Source organism: Ambystoma mexicanum, chromosome 9 (genome assembly GCF_040938575.1).
Source record: "Ambystoma mexicanum isolate Mex_15411 chromosome 9, UKY_AmexF1_1, whole genome shotgun sequence".
Taxonomy (NCBI): Eukaryota; Metazoa; Chordata; class Amphibia; order Caudata; family Ambystomatidae; genus Ambystoma; species Ambystoma mexicanum.
The window spans coordinates 783,767,336-783,789,062 of record NC_090931.1 but is presented as its reverse complement, the minus strand read 5'-3'; the positions used below and the strand labels follow the sequence as shown (position 1 = coordinate 783,789,062).

The window sequence follows — 21,727 nt, the reverse complement described above, 5'->3', positions numbered from 1 at the left end:
TAAAGGTGGTCTAGACAAGCCAACGCCTATGAAATCCTAGGAGCCAATGTGCCTGGACAACAATAAAGTAGACTGAGAAATAACCATCATTGGTGTATAGCAGTCAATGCAATATAAAAGCTTCTGTGCTCAAACACCCATTAGATTTAAGTCATTTGCGCCAAAAACGTCTGAAAAGTATCATCTCGCAATCCACGGGACCTTGTGTTGGTCCACGAAGGAGAGTATGCATGCTTGAGCTAGAGGGATCTGGGGAAGCACATGCATTTGCAATGCCTAGAAAAAACTTGACACCCTGAGCAACCCAAAAAGCTGCACCAGGAAATTAATAACTGTGACCATCTTGCTTTGTGAGCAGACTGCGAGTCATTTCACAGGATTGTAGACTGTAGACTAGACAGTGCCCAAAGACAACCCTAGCACTTATTTTGGTTGCTTTGGAATCCTTTTCATTTGCTTACTTAATTCTATGGAAATCTAGGCTTTAACCATACCCGACCCTGCTGAAAAATGAATGAAGATGCCCATGTAAAAATAATTTGGGGAGTCCCTTGGGCTATGAATGTCAACACAGCCTTGTTTTGGAGCCTCACTGGATTTCTAAACCCACATTTCCAGTTTAATGGTAATGTGAAGGGAACAAGCCTTTGTTCCCTGAACACAAAATGGATGTGGCAGCATGGATGTAGTCTTCTCAAATAACCAGCCAGTGAGGTACACAAGTATCTGAGTAGTGGGACTTGTTTGGGAAAACAGACTACAGGGTGACTTAAAGACTCCCACTGTCACCTAACTCTTTTGTTGCTAGCAAGGCTCTGGATGTTGTCTCACTAGAGAAGGATTTTGGTGAAACAGTAGGGAAAAGCAAGCATTTTGGAGGACTCACTGTGATTCACAGATTATCGACTATTGCAATGTATTGTATTTAGGTAAACTCAGCCAGTAAACTCATTGCCAACAAACTCCAGATATTGCAGAATAATGCACTCAGAACTGCCATGGGCATACCTAGAAGACATGTTTCTGCAACTAGATACGACATCAACTGGCTCTCCATTAAAGAGAGAATACAACTTGAAACAGCGACCTTGACCTAAAAATGTCTCAACAATTCTGCCCCCCAATACCTCATTGAAAAATTCACCAAAAAAATCCCGGCCCAACCTCCTAGGACAGCCACCTCTGGGTGCCTAAAAGTTCCAAGGTACAAACTTAAAAGAGCAGGTGGCAGCAGCTTCCCAGTTATGGCAGCCCTACTCTGGAACTCCCTTCCCTCCACTTTAAGTTCCGACCAGGAACCATACTAGATCCCCATACTCCCTGGATTTTGAACATTTTCATTAAATCCGTGCTACATAGACGGTCTTGAATGAGTAACAGTACTTTCCTGCTTCACGTGCTCAAATGTATATTGCCAAGTATGTAACTAATGAAAACTGTATTTTTATGTTTCTGTGTAAGATATTGTATAATCTTGTATTGCTTTACTGTATACTACCTTGTGTGTAACTAAGAATATGCATAGTCTTGCAAATGCGCCCAGATACTCTTGGGTTTGGAGCACACTATAAATAAATAAACAAACAAAGACTTTCATCCTAACCGAGTTTTCCTGGGGAATACCATGACCGCTTCCGCATTTGCCAGTGGTGTATGACATCATTGGCAGACCACAAACTTGTGACAATTAATGGATGCAGGAGGCAGGCACGGAAAACCTTTTTCTGTCTGTCTCCCACTTTCACCACGCTGAGAATGAAGTGGGATATGCTTTGTAGATTTTGTTTTAAAACTGGAATTTAAGGTCCACCAAGAGAAAACTTTAGCTACCTGGCAAAGCTTTTGTATCATATACGTAGCTTATGTGAAATTCAGCTGAAATGCATGTTCGTGTTTTTGTTTTTGATTAGTGCTACAGGTATCGTGCATTACTTGTAAAATGTGGTTCTTGTACCATTAGCATATTACAGGTATTCATTTCAGTGGTTCTTCATGGTAAAAGTGCCTGTGTCCTAACATTGCCCATGTTTAGGTCAGGCACTGATCTAGTTTCTTATTGAGCAACACACTACTTTGCTAATCTCAAAGTGAGCGGAAATATGTGAAGTGCCCAGCTGGCGCTTTCTGCAGCTCATTGCACCAGATATTCTTTCTGACTTGTACTCTAGATTGCCTGGTACTGTACAGTGGCATATTGACACTGTGCAGGTGACCATAGGCAGAGAAGTCTGGATGTGACCGCACTCGAGCCATCCCCCACTTTCTGTTGGCTCTGTTATTGGCGTGGTCTCATGCAGTCCTACTTTCACAGCCTAGGTTGCACAGTGGTAATAGGACTTGGAATAGCAGAGGCTCAGGCATGGCTGTGGTGGGCCATGAGGCTGATTGGCTTCAAGCTACCACTGCCTCTTCCATCACAGCTGCCACCTGATGGAGGTCAATACTGCCTGATGGATTCTTACCAGTACTGATTGATTGGAGTCATGGAAACGTATACGGGGCAACAGGACATGCCTATGCCGGCAGGTCAAATTCATTACATGTAATGTCTGATGGGTGTCCTATAGTTTACAAACCAATAATGTCATGCTGGTACTGCCTGACTGGAGAGTGAATTGTTATTTGTTAAGCGTTACAAGATTGTGCTTTCTACTTAGTGAACCATTTCACATTCTTTTCTTTAGGTTATTACGCAGCACTCTGGGATTGCACTAGAAAACATCATTGAAATAAGACCATCTGGCGATACTAAAGGTACCTCAACAGCATCTTCTTTTCTACACTTTAAGATTTTGCTACCGATGGGAGAATCGTAAAACTGTAGTATTTCTGGACACTTTAAAACCCTCTTGGATGTTTAAGTTTACTTTACTCACTGACTCAACTTCTGATGCATAATGTTACGATTACATGATTTGTAATTATGCTTATTTTCAATCTAAGAATCGAGAAACTCTTTGGGGATTACAAATAGAAATGGAAAGGTAATCCGGAAAGATATATTGTCGGTTTTGGCTATGGAGCAGTACATTGTTGTCTGGACTGTATTTGCGTCCCAAGGGTGCACCAAAAACATTTACAGGGATTGCCATCATTTCTCCACCACTAAGAATAATATTATCAGAGAAATTGTATGGTTGTTGCTCCACGCACCAGTGATTCTTTAGTAAAGTCAGGCAGGGGAGGAATGCCAGAATGTATATTTTATTTGTATTTTATTTTAGTTCGTTTATTTTATGGTGTAGCTAACACTCTCCCAACCAGTTGCGTATTGTTAACCCTGAGGCCCTCAGGCCCATTGGGATTCCATATCACCAGTCCTGCGATCGCTATGCACCTGGACGATAATTTTATTTGGCTAGCAAGCAAGACAATTTTTCAACTCCATCCCTTGTGCAAATGTTTTTCAAAAAATAGTACTAGATAGACTTCTCCACTTTCCAACAATACTCTTAAGCAGGGCAGTCACAAGGTGTGGTGAGGCCCGGGGGAAAACAATTGGTGATGGCCCCTTACAATTTTTTGCACTGGGCCAGCAGGAGCACCGCCGCAGATAGGTGACGGGAGAAATCTCACCTTGAATGTATGTGTGGAGGTACCCAAATATGGTTTATTACTACAACTCCAAATCAACTACAGCAAAGTTAGATTTCTCTACTGAAGAAAGGTTTATGCCAGACTTACTTTTGTGTCATATGCATAAATATATGTAGGATGGCATGACGGCATGTGGTGCGTGACACCAGAATTAAGAAGCGCTCCGCTCCTGTGCGACAGATAGAGGATGTACAGTGGAGGCTGGTGAATTTTTTAATTGAAGAAGCTTAAATGTTTGCTCCAATTATGTGAGATCGTCGGAGCACAGTGATGGAGCCCACACCAAACAATGGCTGCTTGAGAGGGGTTCTCACCCCCTAGAAAATGTTTGTAACATTTGCTTAAAATGGTGCATTTAACAGCACTTTTTTTGGAAAATTGGGTAGAAAGCCACCCAGTTTGCAATTGGTTTTGCATGGTAGCACATGGAAAACCCCAATAGTTGCAAGCCACCAAAATTGCACAGGAACATTTTCCAATGCATTTCATGCCGCCTTTACCCTCATATGCCATTATAAAAATATATTCATGCTGGCTGTTCCCATATATGTCCATGCAGGCAGCACCAATATATGCCAGTATTACCATATAAGTCTCTCAGCCAGTAAAAATGCCATGCCACAGAGAGTATCTCCAGGCTTGGTGTGCACCATTAGTGTTATTACTGGCTAGACAGGCCTACATTCAGTGTCGTCCAGTTTAGCCAAATAGTAACACTTAAGTTTGATTTATCATTGATGCATGGTCCTGTATATCTAGGGTAAAGCAAAACAAGCATTGGCAATGCCAACAGTTTGAGCTTTCGTGTAGGCTTGGGAAAGGCACTGCTGTATCGGTCTTAATTGGCTGTTGATGGTGCAAAATGGTTAAGAGTACCTGAGCTTCTAATAGCAGTGCCTGGAAAATGCCTAATTCCTTTGCACAACCAAAACCGTTGGCGTGGCAATGCTTGTTTTTAACAGGACACACATGGTGCTTTTAAATGAAGTGGCTGAAGGCAGACCTGGTCAAGACAATTTTATTACACCAGTGGCGTGTTTACAACTCCAATTAAATCATTAACTGTCAGAAGACTCCTTTGAGAAAACACTGGCATGCACGTTGAGTGCAAAGCTTGATGGTAAGACTTTATTTAAAGTTAGCTCAAAGAGTTCCCATGAGGAGGTATTTTGGGTCGGGTGTTCAGGAACTGGGTAGGATTTGCCATAGGAATTAGGATGGCCAGGGGCAGTCAGTGAGTGGGCAAATAACCAAACAACACCTACAAGCTTTGTGTCCCTCCTCATATGTCAATTCTCCCTAGCTGTACTCGGTGCAGTCACTGGGCCGGATCTGGCTGGATTTTTCCGGTTCCGGGACCAAGCAAAAAATGCCCCCCAAATCTCAGATCCGGATCCACAATCCTTGGTAAATATATGTGCATTATACATTTATTTTAGAATCATGTGGTGCGTTTGTGTTTTAAATGTTGGGCAGGTATTTTAACCGGGGTCGCTAGGTTCAGAAGTGAGGCACTTCCTCACAAGGCCACTTGTGGGTCTGAGCAGGAGCCCTGTGAAATCCTTTGTCAATGTTGCACTGTACTGGAAATAATGTTTTTCTTTAGGATTATAAAGGGTTGCAGATGTTGTACTTTGCTGACACCATTATAAGAGATTGGGCTATTTTCTATGTGTTTATGATAGGCTAAGAGGAAAATGATAATGGGGGTGACTAAAATACCTGCTGTTAGGGAGAATTCTCTCTTTAGGCTGAATTTCCTAACCTAGTGAGTCCCCCAGCAGCTTTGCTGGATTTCTGGAGTTTGTTTTGTTCTCATGCCAAGAATGAGACACTCTTTCACCCACTCTTGGACATGATTTATGGTGTTCCTTTGACTGTTAATGTGTTTTATGGGGTATGGGGTCCTTTACTCCATAGGGTCTCATGTGTTTTTACTATGTGTGTTAAACAGCACCCTCCGTGCAGTAACACAGGGGTGTCATAGTGACACCCCACCATAGACTCCATACCCTGGGACTGACTACTGTCTCCCAGGGCATGTAAAGTCACCATTGGCTTTACTAGTCCCAAATTATTAACAGAAACCAGTACAAACCATCATATTGTGGACGTACTGGTCGGGGCAATTCGATTGCCCCGGGGTCTGTTAGTCGAGGGGGCACGTCTCCGTCCCCCCTGATCGAGTTTTGGCTAGTGGCAGTGGAAACTACTTTTTATATTCGACCGCAAATATTTTCCTATGGGATTTTCCCATTGTTCGAGGCTACCAACTTTAATTATTTAATTCTCATAGCCTCGAACATACCGCCGGTTTATTTAATTAATATCAATTCTCCGGTTGGTATTTTTTACCAAGACTCGATTCCAAAATGGCGTTTGTGTTCTCTTCTGTGACTCCAACCCAAGTCGAGCCCTTTGTTCCACTTTTTGGCGGGCTTCTCCACAGAAGCCTCCAAAAGTGGTGCCACTCTGTCAGGGTACCACAGGGGGTGCAGGAGGGGGTTTAGGCACCCTGGACTGAGTTACCTTGGTAACTCAAGTCGCACTCTTGTGTGATTGGCCCAACGGCTCACCACTTAGCATGTTTGAGTGACAGCTAGGCTGAGTGAATGGGGGTTTGCTGCATAAAAGCAGGGCTTTGGGGACTGGAACTTCAGAAGTCGCCACAGGACCTGAGAATCCGACGAGGGAGAAGCTGAGCCGACCTACCACAACGACACCACCGGTGGAGCCCTGCAGAACCGACTCACCTCTTCCCGACGACAGAGAAGATCTCCCGGCTGGAGAGGCTTCTTCCCCTGACTGGTGGGCACAACCAGTTTACCTTTCTTTCTTCGCACCCCAGCAAGGTTTGTGGTCGAACTGCTCGTGCCAAGCACCCAGGCAGCCAGATAGCCACTCACCACTGAACCGCGAATCACCGGACCGCTCCTTGTACCTTAGAAACTCCGCGGCTGGTTTCTTCCCTGGCAGTGCAACAGACTCCTGTCTTCCTCCACGACGAGATCCTCTCTTCCCCCGGACGAAGCACCGACTTGCATCCGCTGCCAGGAACAACTGCCCCTGCTGGGGTGTTCTCAGCACTTTAAGGTTCCGTGTCCGCCAGGCCTCCCTTTCTAAAGATTGCTACAAGGTAATAATAACCCCTTAACCTTCTGGACTGGGCTGGCCGCCTTGACCCTCTAACTGGTCCCTTTCTCTGATCCAACTCCTTTTTGAACCATTACAAGACTTTTGTGCACTGCAACCGTGTGACCTTGGGCACATTTCTTTTCGATACCCTTAAAGCGGATCCAGCCTACTGACTCTGAATTCACGGTGTTACTTTGCCTTCCTCTCTTGTTGTGTTCGTGAAAAAGTGTTGGGATCTGTTTCAATTTGTTCTCTGCTTTTCTCTCCCTTTTAAAACGAACTATTAGAGTGCCATCTACGTTATGCGCTCACTGCTGTCTGAAAATAAGTGGGGCTTTACTTAAGACTTGTCTAATATTCTTTTAAGGGAGTGTATATCTTTTAGTGACCGTTTTTTTGAATTGCTTACTATTAGTGCATGTGTGTTTTTCTAGATGTGGTTTTAAATAAATAATTATATCTCTTTTACACCAAGCCCTGTTCAGTGTTTAATTGTTCTATTGCGTTCTCTTGACCTATTGTGAATACTCTGTATACTGCCTAACTCTTCTTGAGGGAAGTCTAACTGCTCAGCCACAGCTACCCAGTGAATCTGTGAGGTACAGACTGCTACCAAGTGGGTTTACTGCCAAACAACTGTAGTCCTAAATCTTTTGCAGTGGTCCCAGAGGGAACTGCACAGGTTTCTGCCTAACACCTGCCCTACCCAATCCTCCCCTCGCTGGACCCACCTCCTTCCCCTGCGCTAGTTGGGATGCCCCAGTAAAACAAAGTGCATTTCCACCCCTGTCTGTACTCTAATGCAATAGTTTTGACTTACTGGTGGCACTAAACTGCTACCTAACAGCCCAAACTAAAAAGAATGCCATGCCCACACCCTCAAATGTAGTGGCCTGTAGGGCTGATTTATGGTGGGGGCTAGTGTTAAGATGGATTTCTGAACTCTGACCTAGTGGGCAGCGGTTCAGAAGGCCAGTCTAGTTTCTTGGAACAGGGTAACCTTCTGGACAAGCCAGACCAATCTAGGTAGCTTTCGCGGCGGTCAAGACTAGGTCTCAGGAGGGTTGAGGATGACTGAAAGACCTCAATGAGCACACAGAGTAAAGGACACTTATAAATCACTCCCAGTCAGGTGTATATATATCAAAAATACAAATACATTTATTCCAAGGCCTTTGCAATTCAACACTCAGTAGAAAATCACAGCAATACTATCAAACCAACACAATCCTATCTATACACATATATACAAGACCAATGGGGTCTAAAGGATGAATGCTCCAAATGGGTCCACAACCTAAACGGGGAAGGAAGCAGGAAGTGCAAATAGTCTTTAGGCCCTTCTGCATCAAACACAGTCCTAACAGAAAGGCAGTCCAATCCGTAAAGAGAGTAGCCTAATGCTCAAATGTACTTGCGAAGCTGGCGTACGCGCTAGTTCAAATGTGCAAAACGGGGTCTTTTGTAGGGGCTGTAGCAGCTCAGGAACGTAGGTGAGGTGATGCAGAATAGGTTCCCACTATTCGAGGAGGGCCTCCACTTGAGGGCAGAGTCGATTCCAAGAGTTGGGAATAGTTCACTAGTTCGCACTAGCAGTGGAAAGGAGAGGGCCCCCCAGGGCCCACTCATACATACAAATGGATGGATGCGCTACGGGCCACCGGCAAGAGTTGCAATTACTCACCGGCTGTCATGATGCCTACCCCCGGGCATCCGGATCGAGTCCATCAGCCCCGGGAGCAGGCATCCAGATACTTGTTAAAACCCCAGCAGCCCCGGCTGGGGGCTGTTTGGGTTCAGTCCTGGCGCCATAGGCGCCAGGCTCATCTTAGAAACCAGTCCTGGCGCCATAGGCACCAGGCTCATAGACATTACTTACCTCATGCAGACCATGCTGCAAATGAATGCAAGCCAACGTGAGGCCTGGATGGGACTATTTTGTTACAGGGACTATTTTTTACTCGGGTGTGGTTCTGGGGAACTTCTTACCTGGAACTACTTTGGAGGCTATTTAAACCACGCCCGAACAGCAGCACACGCTTCGCGTTATTCTGAATCCTGCAGCGTAACGCTCACCGTGCCTGCAAGTCAGCATCCAGTCTCCTGCCACGCCCGCCTCAAATCCGGAGCTCCTAGAAAAAGGGGAAAAAGGAAGAAAAGGTTAGATCACGGACATTATTTTAATTCCTTACCTGATTTCGGATCCAGCACGTCTCCGGGCCTGGAAAGGACATTATTCCAGCACGCTTCGCATCGCCAGCAGCAGCGCCGCATTATACTCACCAGTCCACAGCATCTTTCAACTCGGCGCTGCCTCCATCATTTTCTTCGTTGAACTCCAGCACCTGGGGGAAAACAAAAGAAACAACAAGGTGAGCCAAGAGAGCCGACAAATACAATCTCTTACCACCATAGGCTTACCTGATTTACCACCGGAGGCATAACCCTTTAATACGCCTCATCTTCATATGCCGCACATATAAAGGGAGAGAAAACAACAAGTTAAACTCATGCAACCTTTACCGGACAGTGTTGGGTAATACAGACTCTTACCCGAACGCCATCAGCTGCCTCCAGGCAACATTCTTTTGAACCAGCTGAAATTCAACAAGGGAATGGAACAAGAGTGAACATCGGACATATTGAACTTTATAAACCCTGGAGTCGATATTCCTCCAGAACTCCTCCAGTACCTTCAAACCAGTGAAGTAACTGGTATCTACGCGCCCCTGCATGCCATGCGGGATGCAGAGCTTATCATTTAAAAACATAAGTTGAGGTTACTAAAGGGGATATCGGAGGTGACAAGTGGGGAGAACGAGAACAGTGGGAGGGGGCCATCACTAAAATCCACGGGTGGCTAAATCCCTTCCTCCACTTGCAGGAGAATACTTCTACGGATCAAGCAGACGAGATTAGGCGGGCCAGTCCAGACAGTCATCTCGGCACTATGCATCACGTTGGTGGAGACCGCAGCTGTCCGTGTCTGATCGACGCCCCTGTGGGAACCAGGTGAGCGTAACACCGACCCCCAACGCACTCCGGACCAAACTTCGGCTGTCGAGTCCACTTCAGTTGCAGGTTGAAATGCAGCAATCTCACGGTTGTGCGGCTTTCAGCGACGAAGATACAGCGTTGATTCCCAAATGCGACTGTGCGATTTCTTCGCTCCTGGTGGAGGGATCACACCAGTTCCCCTGCAGCAGGCTTCAGGGCACAGAGGACCACAGCACAATGAACTTGCAAAGTTCATCACCACGGCTGGGTGACACGGTAACCGCGTATACTTCAGTTCGATCGCACTCACTTTACTCCAGACCTGGGAATGCCAAGTGTACGAAATTCGGTGTGAGAGTACCGTGAACACAGAGCTTACGATATACCAAGTTTCAGGGGCCTCCTCGAAACGGTGGTGGTCTCGGGGCAAAACGTCTGCGCAAGCTGGTCAGCCCACTGGTTGGCCCAGGGACACTTCCGAAAAGGCTTACTTACAGGTTAAGATGAAGTTGCAGAGAATAGTTAGTCCCACTATTCCAATGGGTCGAAGCGTCTTCGCAGACCTTCTAGGACGACCGAATGCAGAGGGGTCCAGCGAGACCACAGTGGGCTCAGGGTGCCAAACCTTCCAGCGGGTCACCAGTGGTTCCTCAACTCAGCTTCTTAGTTTCAGGATACTTGGATCCTATCCTTCATTCAATGAGACCTCCAGAGATCGACATGGTATGTGTGTTTGGAGCCTTCTCTTCTCCAAAACCTCCTTCGTGCCAAAATGAAAAGGACCCAATGGGAGATCTGCTCACATACAGGCATAACATAGGTGGACCAATCATGGACCACGGTGGTCCCAGGCATTCACAACACTCCAGACTCTCTGGCACCGGGATGTGTATTGGAACGAGACGGTCCAGCCTACATCCTTGGGGCGCGCACACAAGGCATGCAGAAGCCCACGAAAGCTTGGTGCTTCGCGGGAAAATGCATGACCAAATAAGAACTGACCTAGGTCGGCTGGACCTGGGGGAAGGTGAATGGGCAATATGACCAAAGATCAGGACAAAGAACCTTATGGCGTGGCCATTTTGGAGCCGGGCCCCCTAACCGTGCCAAACGCAGTAATCACGGTTTACCTGGCAAGAAAGGGTTAAAAATATATGAAAAGATAAGCTGCCACCAACCCTGTCCAAGGCACATCTGCACTTCTCCTAAAAAATCCTTTGAGAGTTACTAGTGCCTTTTAGAAATGACAGGAAGACCCAAGTGCACTATACTGGAAGGTACATTGTGCACTTACAACATGTTGCAGAAAAGTTGCAAAATTAACAAGGACTAAGGAAAACAAAGTCTCCCAGTACTGACTGTCTTAAGGGAATGTCAGTTTCCCTATAAAAAAGTGAGCGAAAAGTGGAGTGCAGCAGAAGGCTGTGCTCCTCTGGCAAAGTCAGACTATGGTGTTTAAACATCAGCAAAAAGTTGTTGGGGTGCACAACTGGAGGGAAATTTACACATGAAATTGAAATCTTTCCTAACAGCTGGCACACACACTTACATACAACACTTTGACAAAGGCATTCATCCACCAGTCACACAACTCCCTGCATTCACACATACATAAAACCAAACACAAACACCAACATAGACACGCATATCCATACACATTTACTTTAAATACACATATATATATTTCTGAGGCTTGTGGAATCTGCTTAGATCACATGCTGTGCATAGGCTGACATCTAGTGGAAGCTGCGGAGTATTAGTTTGTTTTTCGAAACTCAAAAATGGGTGTCGACACAGGGCGTGCCAGTAATACTATCCCTAGTGTGACGTCCACTGTACCCATGATGCCTCATGCGTCTAGGACCCTCAGATTGTTTTTTTCCGCCATACTGGTCGGAAGCATTCCGCGGAGTTCCCTGGCCTTAGCAAAAATATTGTTATATTTCCCCATTTCTCCACCCCAACGTCGAGTCCCCGAACATCCACACTCGACGCCGGCCCGGAGAAAGAATCGACCGTCGACAGCTGCACGACGGATTTGGGCCTTGGAAGGCCTCTGGCCTCGGCCCTGCAAGTAGGGAGAGTGGGGGGTGGACATACTCTACACTCTTTTGGTATATAGGTACATTCTTATATATTCCCACACTTATTAGCCCGCTGCCACAAGGTACCCCTTTCCAATTTTGCCCCAAGTGCAACCGCAAGTACCCTTGGATTGACAGACACGCCACGTGCAATCTCTGCTTACCAAGGGACCACCCTGAGGCTAGCTGCAGAGCGTGTAGTAGGATCACACCGAAAACACTAAAGGACCGTTCAATCAAGCGTTGGGTCCACCACGCCAGGCGTCAAGAGGCCATGGCAGAGGAGTGCGCCTTCAGCGATGGCAGTGACGCCGTGCTTTCGGACGTCGAGGGCAACGTGGCGTCAATTGACAGCCAAGCGCAAGTCCCCAACCTCGGAAGGTCGTCCGGCAAGGCGGCAATGGGGAAGACCCCCGCCGAAACAAGCGCTACCCACAGCACTTCCACAAAACACATGAAGTCCAACTGAGACTCGACGCGCACGTCAAGTACTCGGGAAGAGGCACATAGAGAACGGTCTGAATCGGTGTCCTCTGGGCGTTCTAGATCGCCGCATGACTCTAGGCTACCATCCACTGTTGCCAAGAGTGTCTCGCTCCCCCAAGGTAACGGAAGTTCGATCGTCGGAGGACGAAGCCAACCTCTATCCCCAGACCGCACTCCAGGAGTTGGCGTCGACAGGCCGCGCAACGGCTGTTCCTGAGTCCCAACCTCCACATTCGAGAGATAGGGACACTACCCCCGAACCTCGGCGCCAGGCGTCGAAAGGCTCCGAAGGGGCGAAAAAACAAGGTAAACACTCTTCCACCCACGCGGAAGGGGAAAAATAACAAAGGAAGCAGTCTCAGCCTCCTTCCACATCTCAAAAACATTCTACTCCACATAAACAGTTGGACAAGTCTCAGTCTTCTGTTATCCCAAAGACCCCTGTTCAAACCAGTAGGTCTAGTTAAGATAAAACAGGGAAAGCCCTCCAAGAAAGAATCATTCCCAGTTCAAGAGAATGGTCTAGTGATGGCATAGACAGAGTCATGTCAAGGATGTCATCATTGGCAGATTTCTACACCAAAAACCCTGAACACTTTCTCTATTATACCCCAGACGGGTCAACACCCTCAGGCTCTAAGGATCCTATAACCCCAAGTAAGAAGTCCCGGGTTGAAGCTCCTATTTCAGACCCCTTCTGTATACAGCCCTATTCTCAATATCAGGGAGATCCATCCTTTTGTGAGGATCCAGATTTGGGCATGTTGGAAGAACAAACTGGGACGGGCTACTATGGGGATGACGAGGACCAAGAGGAGGAGGAGGAGGAGGAGGAGGAGGAGGAGGAGGAGGAGGACGACGACCCAGAAACCTACAGGGTAGATTTCCCCAGTAGATAAAGAACCCCCGGTTACCGACTCCCCTGTCAACAACCAGCCTCTCTTGAATGAAGTTCTGTCCAGAGCGGCAGAACACTTCCACATTGACACCCAGGGTGTTCAGGAAGAGAGGGACTTTGCCGAGGAGTTTGTGGGAGAAAGGAGACCTGTTGCCCAGGCCATCCCTATCCTTAAGTCAATACAAAGAAGGATAGATCCTTCCCTTGTTAATCCCAATCTCACTAGGGCGGTAAACCCCAGAGTTGAGAAGCTTTTCAGGGCAGCCCAAACAGACCCACTGTACATAAGAGGGCATCTGAAACCGGACTCCCTGGTAGTTACAAACACCCGTAAGAGGGCGGGAACACCCTTGTCATCGTCCGAAGCTCCTCCCGACAAGGAGAGCAAGAAGATTAATGGCTTGGGAAAGTAGCCTCCACTTCCGCCTACCAGGCAAGGATTGCCAACTCCACCACCCTGCTGGCGAGTTACAACTGCCACCAGTGGGAAGAAGTCGCAGCACTCGTAGATTCCGCCCCAGAACCCTTAAAAAGCCAATTGGCACGAGTTTCGGCGGAAGGAAGAGCCGTGTCCGGTTGCATATTAAAAGCAACCTTTGATGCCGCGGATAACGCAGGCAGATTGATAGCAGAAGGTACTGTTATCAAGAGGCATGCTTGGTTGCGGCAGTCTGGGTTCAAAGCCGAAACCCAAGCATCATTGATGGATAAACCGGTGGAGCCGGATCTATTGTTTGGAAAGGCGGTCGAGGACACGCTGAAAAATGCCAAGGACGAGTATGAGACACTCAAATCCCTAGGCCAACTAACCAATAAACCCCCAAACCAGAGAGGGAAGGGCAATTTTCGTCGCCCACGCGGACGAAATTCCCAGAGAGGGTCTAACTATTCCCAGGGGCAGGGTACACAATGGAATAACAACAGCCAGCAGTCTACCCAGGGTTATGGCAGGGGTAATAAGAGAGGACGTGGTAAAGGTAGAGGCAGCCCCAGTAGAGTCGGCGGCATGCCTCCACCAAAACTGACGCTCCGTTCAGGGTCCCTTCTCACGCATCCCCAGTAGGGGGACGCATTTCCAACTTCACCCAAGCTTGGGAAGGGATCACATCAGACAGATGGGTGCTGTCCACAGTGTCCGCAGGATACTGCATAGAACTGTTAGAGCGTCCCCGAAACCACCCTCCACGACAAAAAATACATTCTTTGGACCACCAGAAGATCCTCCTCGAGGAGATCGTCAATCTTCTAGCAAATGCCATGATAGAACTCGTCTCGGGACAGCAGGTAAACAAGGGTATTTATTCAACTTACTTCCTTGTGCCAAAAAAAGATTTCACAATGCGCCCAGTATTGGATTTACGGCCTGCAAACAAGTATGTTAAGCCCCAAAAATTTTGCATGACTACTCTCCAAGAGGTAATCCCCTTCCTAAAAAAGGGGGATTACATGGCAACATTGGACATGAAAGATGCCTATTTTCATATTTCCATGTTCCCAGCGCACCGAAAGTATTTGCGCTTCAAGGTGGACAGTCGGCACTACCAGTTCAAGGTACTGCCCTTCGGGATAGCTTCGGCTCCAAGGGTATTCACCAAGGTACTGGCGGTGGAGGCAGCACACCTACGCAGGCAGGCAATCCCAGTGTACCCTTACCTGGACGACTGGCTCATCACGGGGAGACCCCAGTAATTTGCAGAACAAACATTCAAAGGACGATCGACCTCCTCTTCGAATTAGGTTTCTCAATAAACGAGAAAAATGTCTGGTGTCAAGCACCTCCAAACAGTTCCTAGGAGCTATCCTAGACACGCAAGAGGGGTTGACCTTTCTATCAGAGGAAAGAATTCGGAATATACTGCTGCAAATTCCGCAATATCAGGCCGGTCGCCAGATAACGGTACGCAAAGCAATGCGTTTGCTGGACATGATGGCGTCATGTATTTACCAGGTCCCCCACGCGTGCCTGCGCATGCGTCCCATGCAGGAATGGTTGGTGAAACAGTGGTCTCAGGCAAGTGGTCAGTGGGACGATCTAGTGGTCGTTTCGCCAACACTTGTACAAAGCCTTCACTGGTGGACAAGAGAAAGTCTGTCCAAAGGGAAACCCTTTTACGATCCCGAGATACAGGCGGTAGTCACAACCGATGCATGCCTGACAGGGTGGGGAGCTCACCACCTCCACCACACAGCTCAGGGTCTCTGGTCTCACTCAGTGGCCAAGAATCACATCAATGTGCTAGAGCTTCTGGCAGTATTCAGAGCGCTTCAAGCGTTCCAGCCCTACCTGCTGAATCTGTCAGTGCAGATCCGGACGGACAGCACTACAGCCATGTTTTACCTAAACAAGCAAGGAGGGACTCGTTCGCCAAATCTGTCCAAGCTTGCCCAGGAAATGTGGATATGGGTACTCGGACAGAACATCTTCCTGTCATCTCAACATGTTCCAGGGGATCTCAATTCTCTGGTGGATGCTTTGAGCAGAGATCCCCTCCCAGAGGAACACGAATGGTGTCTACACAGAGAAATCGTAGAAGATATCTTCTCTCAGTGGGGTATCCCCACTATATACCTATTTGCCACAAGCGAAAACAGACGGTGCCCAGAATTTGCATCCAGGTTCCCCCAGCCAGACTCCCAGGGGAACGCCCTGTGGGTGAACTGGTCAGGGATGTTTGCGTACGCTTTTCCACCAACACCTCATCAGGAAGGTGGTCAACAAGATGAACAGAGAATCAATGATGCTCGTCCTAGTTGCTCCAATGTGGGCGAGACAACCGTGGTTCCCACACCTACGCAGAGTAGCGGTGTGCGAAACCATCAAACTCCTGGGTTGGTACAACCTACTGTCCCAGCACCAAGGTCAAACAGTGCATCCTCAACCCAACTCGATGAACCTGGCAGCATGGCTCCTGAGGTCATAGAGTTCGGACATCTCAAATTACCACAGAGATGTATGGACATCCTAAAAGAATCTAGGAAGCCAAACACGAGGCACTGCTACTTTGAGAAATGGAAACGATTCGTTATCTGGTGCCAGAATAAGCAAGTCAACCCAGTTGATTGCACTCCTTCCACAATTGTCACATACATGCTACACCTGCTGGATGCAGGACTGGTATTTAACTCACTGAAGGTACACCTGGCAGTGCTGTCAGCATACACCACCTCCCATAACAAGGTGTTGTGGTGGAAGATACCAGTGGTTAAAGCTTTCATGGAAGGAGTAAAGAGACTTCACCCTCCTATTTCAAACCCACCACCAGGATGAGACCTTAACATGGTGCTGCTATCTAAACTCATGGGCCCCCCACTCGAACCCATGCATAAAAGCAGTTTCAAACACCTGACCTATAAGACGGCCTTCTTAGTAGTAATAACATCTATAAGAAGGGTCAGTGAAATGCAGGCTCTGTCAGTGCAGGATCCATTCTTTACAGTTCATAAAGATAAACTGGTTTTACGTACACACCCTAGGTTCTCGCCTAAGTTTATTTTTAAATTCCACGTGAACCAGTCCATCGAGCTTCCGGCTTTCTTCCAAGACCCACAAAGCTCGGCTGAGGTGAAACTACACACCCTAGATGTGCGTAGGGCGGTCCTCTACTATGTAAACAAAACCAGACCGCTGTCATAATCACTGCTTCCAAGGAGTCAGGAACAACCCAACATCCTTGGAAGCAGGCCCATAACCGTTATCTTAGGCACCAGCCGGTCCCCACTGGGACCTTTTGGGCCTCGTCCTGGCGCCGGTGGCACCAGGCTCATCACAGTCATCGGTCCCGGCACTGGAAGCGCCGGGCTCATATTATGGATAAAGATGCTTGGGTGGACTTACCTGCAGCAGACCATGCTGCTTACTTACCAGCCACTTAGAAGTCGTCTGTGAACAGGAACTACTTTCTTACCTGGGTGGGGCAAGCTCCACTCCCTGGATACAGCACTGGAACACTTCTGGAACTGGAACTCTTTTCTTACCTAGGCGGGGCCGTGGAGGAAGACACCTCATCACTCCAAGGCTATTTAAACCACACCCGATAGATGAAACGTGCTTCGCGTTATTCTGCATCTGCAGCAGAACGCTCACCGAGTCTGTTCCGGCCTTTCTTCTTTCGATCCTGAACCTGCAAGAATTATACTTACCATTCCTGTATCCAGTCGACAACAGCACCTGCAAGGACAAGAAACAGGTTAGCAAGGCAACCTTTACACGCAGTGCTTACTCACCTGATCCATCGGCTGCGGCCAGTTCTTCACGCTGCATCTCCGCCTGTGAAGACAAAAGCATTGTTATTACTTACCGGCACTCCGCGAATTCCGGATTTCTTCACGCTGCACCACCGCCTGTGAAGACGAAAGCATTGTTATTACTTACCGGCACTCCGCGAATTCCGGATTTCTTCAAGCTACACCGCCGCCTGTGAAAACAAAAGAAGAGACATTAGACAGGTATTTACTTACGCCCATCGCGCTCGCCACAATAAGAACGCATGCAAATACTCCAGCGTCTCTTCAGCACGGACTAAGCAGCAAGGGAAAAAGACAGTTAGAGCGCTTGCATTTACTTACTCATTTCCAGGCGCTTCAGTCCGTCTTCCGTCTCCAGAGTCCTGCAAGACAAAAGGGAAAGCATTATACAGAGTCCTGTTCAATATTAACGTGCCACGCACCTAAAGACTATAAAGACTAAAAAGGTGCCCAGAAACTCACCGCTTGTGCAGTTAACGACGGTAACGATCCTCTGAGTTCAAGAGGCCTATGTTTTACCAGTGAAGGAACTGGCAACGGCACCCTGCACCAGACGCAGATGGAGAGTCCAGCATTCACCTATCTAAGGTGAGCACGTGACCTGGGGAGGGCTCTACGGAGAAGCTAGGAAGAGAGGGAGAGGGAGAGGAACATTCAACAGCCCAGACCCTTAACCCCCATATTCTTTCACCTACAGAAACCTCACCCTTCGGGTTCGACACACAGTGAGAAGAGGTTCGACCCCAGAAGCCAATCGAGTCCTGCACATCACTTTTCGAGTCACAGACACCTTCCTGCCAAGACCAGCGCCTCTGTGGGAATCAGGTGAGCGTTACAACCGCTAAGGAAAACAGATCAGCTGTTTGTCTCTGTAGCTACAGGCAGAGAGGGAGATCGCATCTCTAAAGGTGCCATCTCTAAGTGGATTGTTAACTGTATCCAGCTGTGTTACTCTCTTTCTGAAAAAACTCTGCCTTTCACGCCAAGAGCCCACTTTACAAGAGGCATTTGGGCCACTCTGGCTTTCATTGCAAATGTACCCCTGGACACTATTTGCAAAGCAGCTACTTGGAGCTCTATTCACACTTTTACTCAGCACTACTGCATTGACACCCATTCCAAGACAGATAGTCAAGTGGGACAGGCGGTTCTAAGACATTTATTTGCTCATGACCCTTCTCACGTGCCACCTCCTTCTTCTAACACCGCTCGCTAATCTATGCACAGCATGTGATCTAAACAGATTCCACAAGCCTCAGAAGGGATACATTACTCACCGTAATCGTATTTCTGATGCTTGTATCTGCTTAGATTCACATGTGACCCACCCTTCCTCCCCTCTGAGAGAAGGCGCATGGATGCTTGTAGTCTTATCTATCTGCTTGGATTATCTGTACTTGCGCTACTCCTCATGCTACCTCATGTCAGAAAAAATACAATCTGAGGGTCCTAGATGCGTGAGGGATCATGGGTACAGTGGACGTCACACTACGGATAGTATTACTGGCACGCCCTGTGTCGACGCCCATTTTCGAGTTTCGAAAATCAAACTGTAATACTTCACAGCTTCCACTAGATGTCGGCCTATGCACAGCATGTGAATCTAAGCAGATACAAGCAGCAGAAATACTATTACGGTGAGTAATGTATCATATATATATATCTATATATATATATCTATATATATATATCTATATATATATATCTATATATATATATCTATATATATATAATATGTACATTTAATTTAAAATAAAAAAAACATGTGCTGTGCCTCCAGGTACCCTTTAAAAGTGCACACGCAGCCACAGGAAGACCGGATGGCTCTGCCTTCATTTCAAGTCTGACGCGTTTTCGTGCTGCTTGACAGGAGAGGAGTACTCTCTTATCATTCATTGTGTCTATGCTGTCAGTTTGACAACGGGTTCCTAAAACAATTCCCATCATGGAACAGATTAAACAACCGGGGAAACATACCATGTTTAACCCAGACACTGCTAGACATGTAAATGCCAACACTGGGAAGAAATATAGACCAGCAACAACTGATCCTGTTCTTGTTCAGGATCTTCCTCAACTAAATTCCACGATAATCACTATTTCACGCAAAAGGAGAGTTGCACTGGGACTGACAATGTCAAAAGCCCCAAAAGACAAGGTGAGTAGTTGGATATTGTAGTGGGAACAGAGATACCACAACAGCAAGAAACTATTTGAATTGCTAATATGAAGGCATTACTCGCCAGATATGGCAGAGCGAAGTAGGTTGATGACCTAGATAGTAATGCAACCCATTAATGGTCCAAGCATGTAAACCAATCCTCCAAGAGTGTAAAATAATTTCAAACACGCTCATAAAGCCAAGCCTAGATAATATGGAAACAGTAGCCAGGCGAGGGCAGTGGGCGCTGGCAGTAAAAGATACTTGTGGCTCATGGTGGAAGGATACAAACCCGTAATGCACCCCAGAATAATTGACATGCATTTGACAATGAACATCTCTTTGGTCAGCAAGTAAATCATTTTTTTTTTTAAATTAAGAAGCAAGATGAAACTGCAAGTTTGTTAGGAGCCATCGCTACCAGACCATACAGGAGAAGAGCAGGTAAAGCACACTGATGGGGCTCCATATACAAGGCACACGTTTCCAACTGCCTATTCAGAGAAGCTGTGATATGGCAGCATTTGCAGCAGGGTTTAAAAGTACCATATAGTTTAGGCAGTTGTTGGGGCCGAGAAAGGGCGGCCTCGCATAGTGGTTTCCCCTAGAATCGTTTTTAGGTGTTCTCCTGCAGAACCGTTGTAGAGAGATTAGCATCTTGCGCCCATACGTGGGAGGACCGGTTACTGTGTTTTAATCGTGGCTATTTTAACTGCAGCTATTTTAACTGTTTTCAGCCCAGCTGATTTTGGCAATTTGTTTTTTTTTTTAAATCTGTGTTCTGTGTTTGACTAGAGGTTGTGGGGGGTGCTGGTTGGCAGGGTGAGATGGTGGGGTGGGTTAGAGGATGGCTTGTGAGAACTCCCCCCTCCCCACCACCCCTCATTTAAAAAAAAAAAGAAAGAATTGCTTAAAACGGCCAGGGTAAAAACACCACGGTTAAAATAGCTGCGGGAAAAATAAATGCGATTAAAACATGTGAAACCAGCAGGGCGCATAACCACAGACAAATGGGTCTTAGAGACTGTAAAAGTGGGACATTGCATTTCTTTGAAATCCCTGTCACTCACCTCCCAAACAAGACTGATCAAAACAGAACAACTCTCCCTAATCTTAGCAGAGGTTGAGGCTCTCCTGGCCAGGGTAGCAATAGAAGAATGCCGAAAAAAGAATAGAATCAAGACTTCTATACCCAATGCTTCCTTATTCCCATAAAGACAGGACACGAAGACCAATTCTCGATGTAAGACCCTGAACAGGTACATTAAGAGACAAACGTTTTGGATGATGACATTCCAAGAGGTGATATCTGGACTATCGATGGTCAGCATTGATGATCGGCGCAAATAAAAAGCTGACAATCCGAATCGTCCAATTCTGGATCCATGTGTTTGGAAAAGATTATTTCCCTACATTGAGAAACATTTAAGATTGATGAATGGTGTGGACGAGATCCTGACAAACAGGATTGTGTTTAGATTGCCAACGATTCTGGACAGGATTGTTTGATCACAAGGACTGGATTTCACTATATCCTTCTGTCTTAAATATTTCATTTTTATTCCTCTTTTTTTTCTCTTTTTGTTTTTTCTCTTTTCTTATTTTCTTCATTTTTCAAGTTTCTTTTGTCTCATTAAATGAAAAAAAAAATGTGTAATTAAAACTATACTCATTAAATAAAAAATGGTATCTGGACTATCGATGGGAGACTACATTGCCACACTGGACATGAAAGATGCTTATTTTCATCTGTCCATGCAGCAGAAAATTGTAAATATCTGGGAGTTAAGATGGGTGTTCAGTGTTATCAATTTAAAGTACTACCATTCAGAATAATATCAGCCCCAAGAGTGTTTATAAAGGTGCAATTGGTTGTGGCAGCATATCTACACAGATAAGCAGTATGTGTATATCCGTACCTGGAGAGCTACCTCATAACTGGGAAACGCAGAATCTCTGCGCAACCAGCACACACAATTGACAATCAAACTCTTTCAAAATCGCTGTACAATAATCCAGACAACTACCTAGTAAAAACTAGGTTTCTTGCAGCACTATTAAACACCCAAAATGCAATGTCTTGTCCTTCACCAGAAATGATACAAACATTTATGGAGACAGTTC

At 46.6% G+C, this 21,727-nt stretch overlaps 1 protein-coding gene across 3 annotated transcripts in view; it reads left to right on the top strand.

The window, feature by feature from the left end:
• The window catches only part of GTF3C3 (general transcription factor IIIC subunit 3), a 598,047-nt gene that overhangs the window by 306,926 nt on the left and 269,394 nt on the right, over positions 1-21,727 (top strand). For all 3 annotated transcript variants that reach the window (XM_069615720.1, XM_069615721.1, XM_069615722.1), the window contains exon 8: positions 2,685-2,754. In XM_069615720.1, coding sequence (XP_069471821.1) covers positions 2,685-2,754 — 70 coding nt within the window. The remainder of the gene's footprint in view (positions 1-2,684; positions 2,755-21,727) is intronic.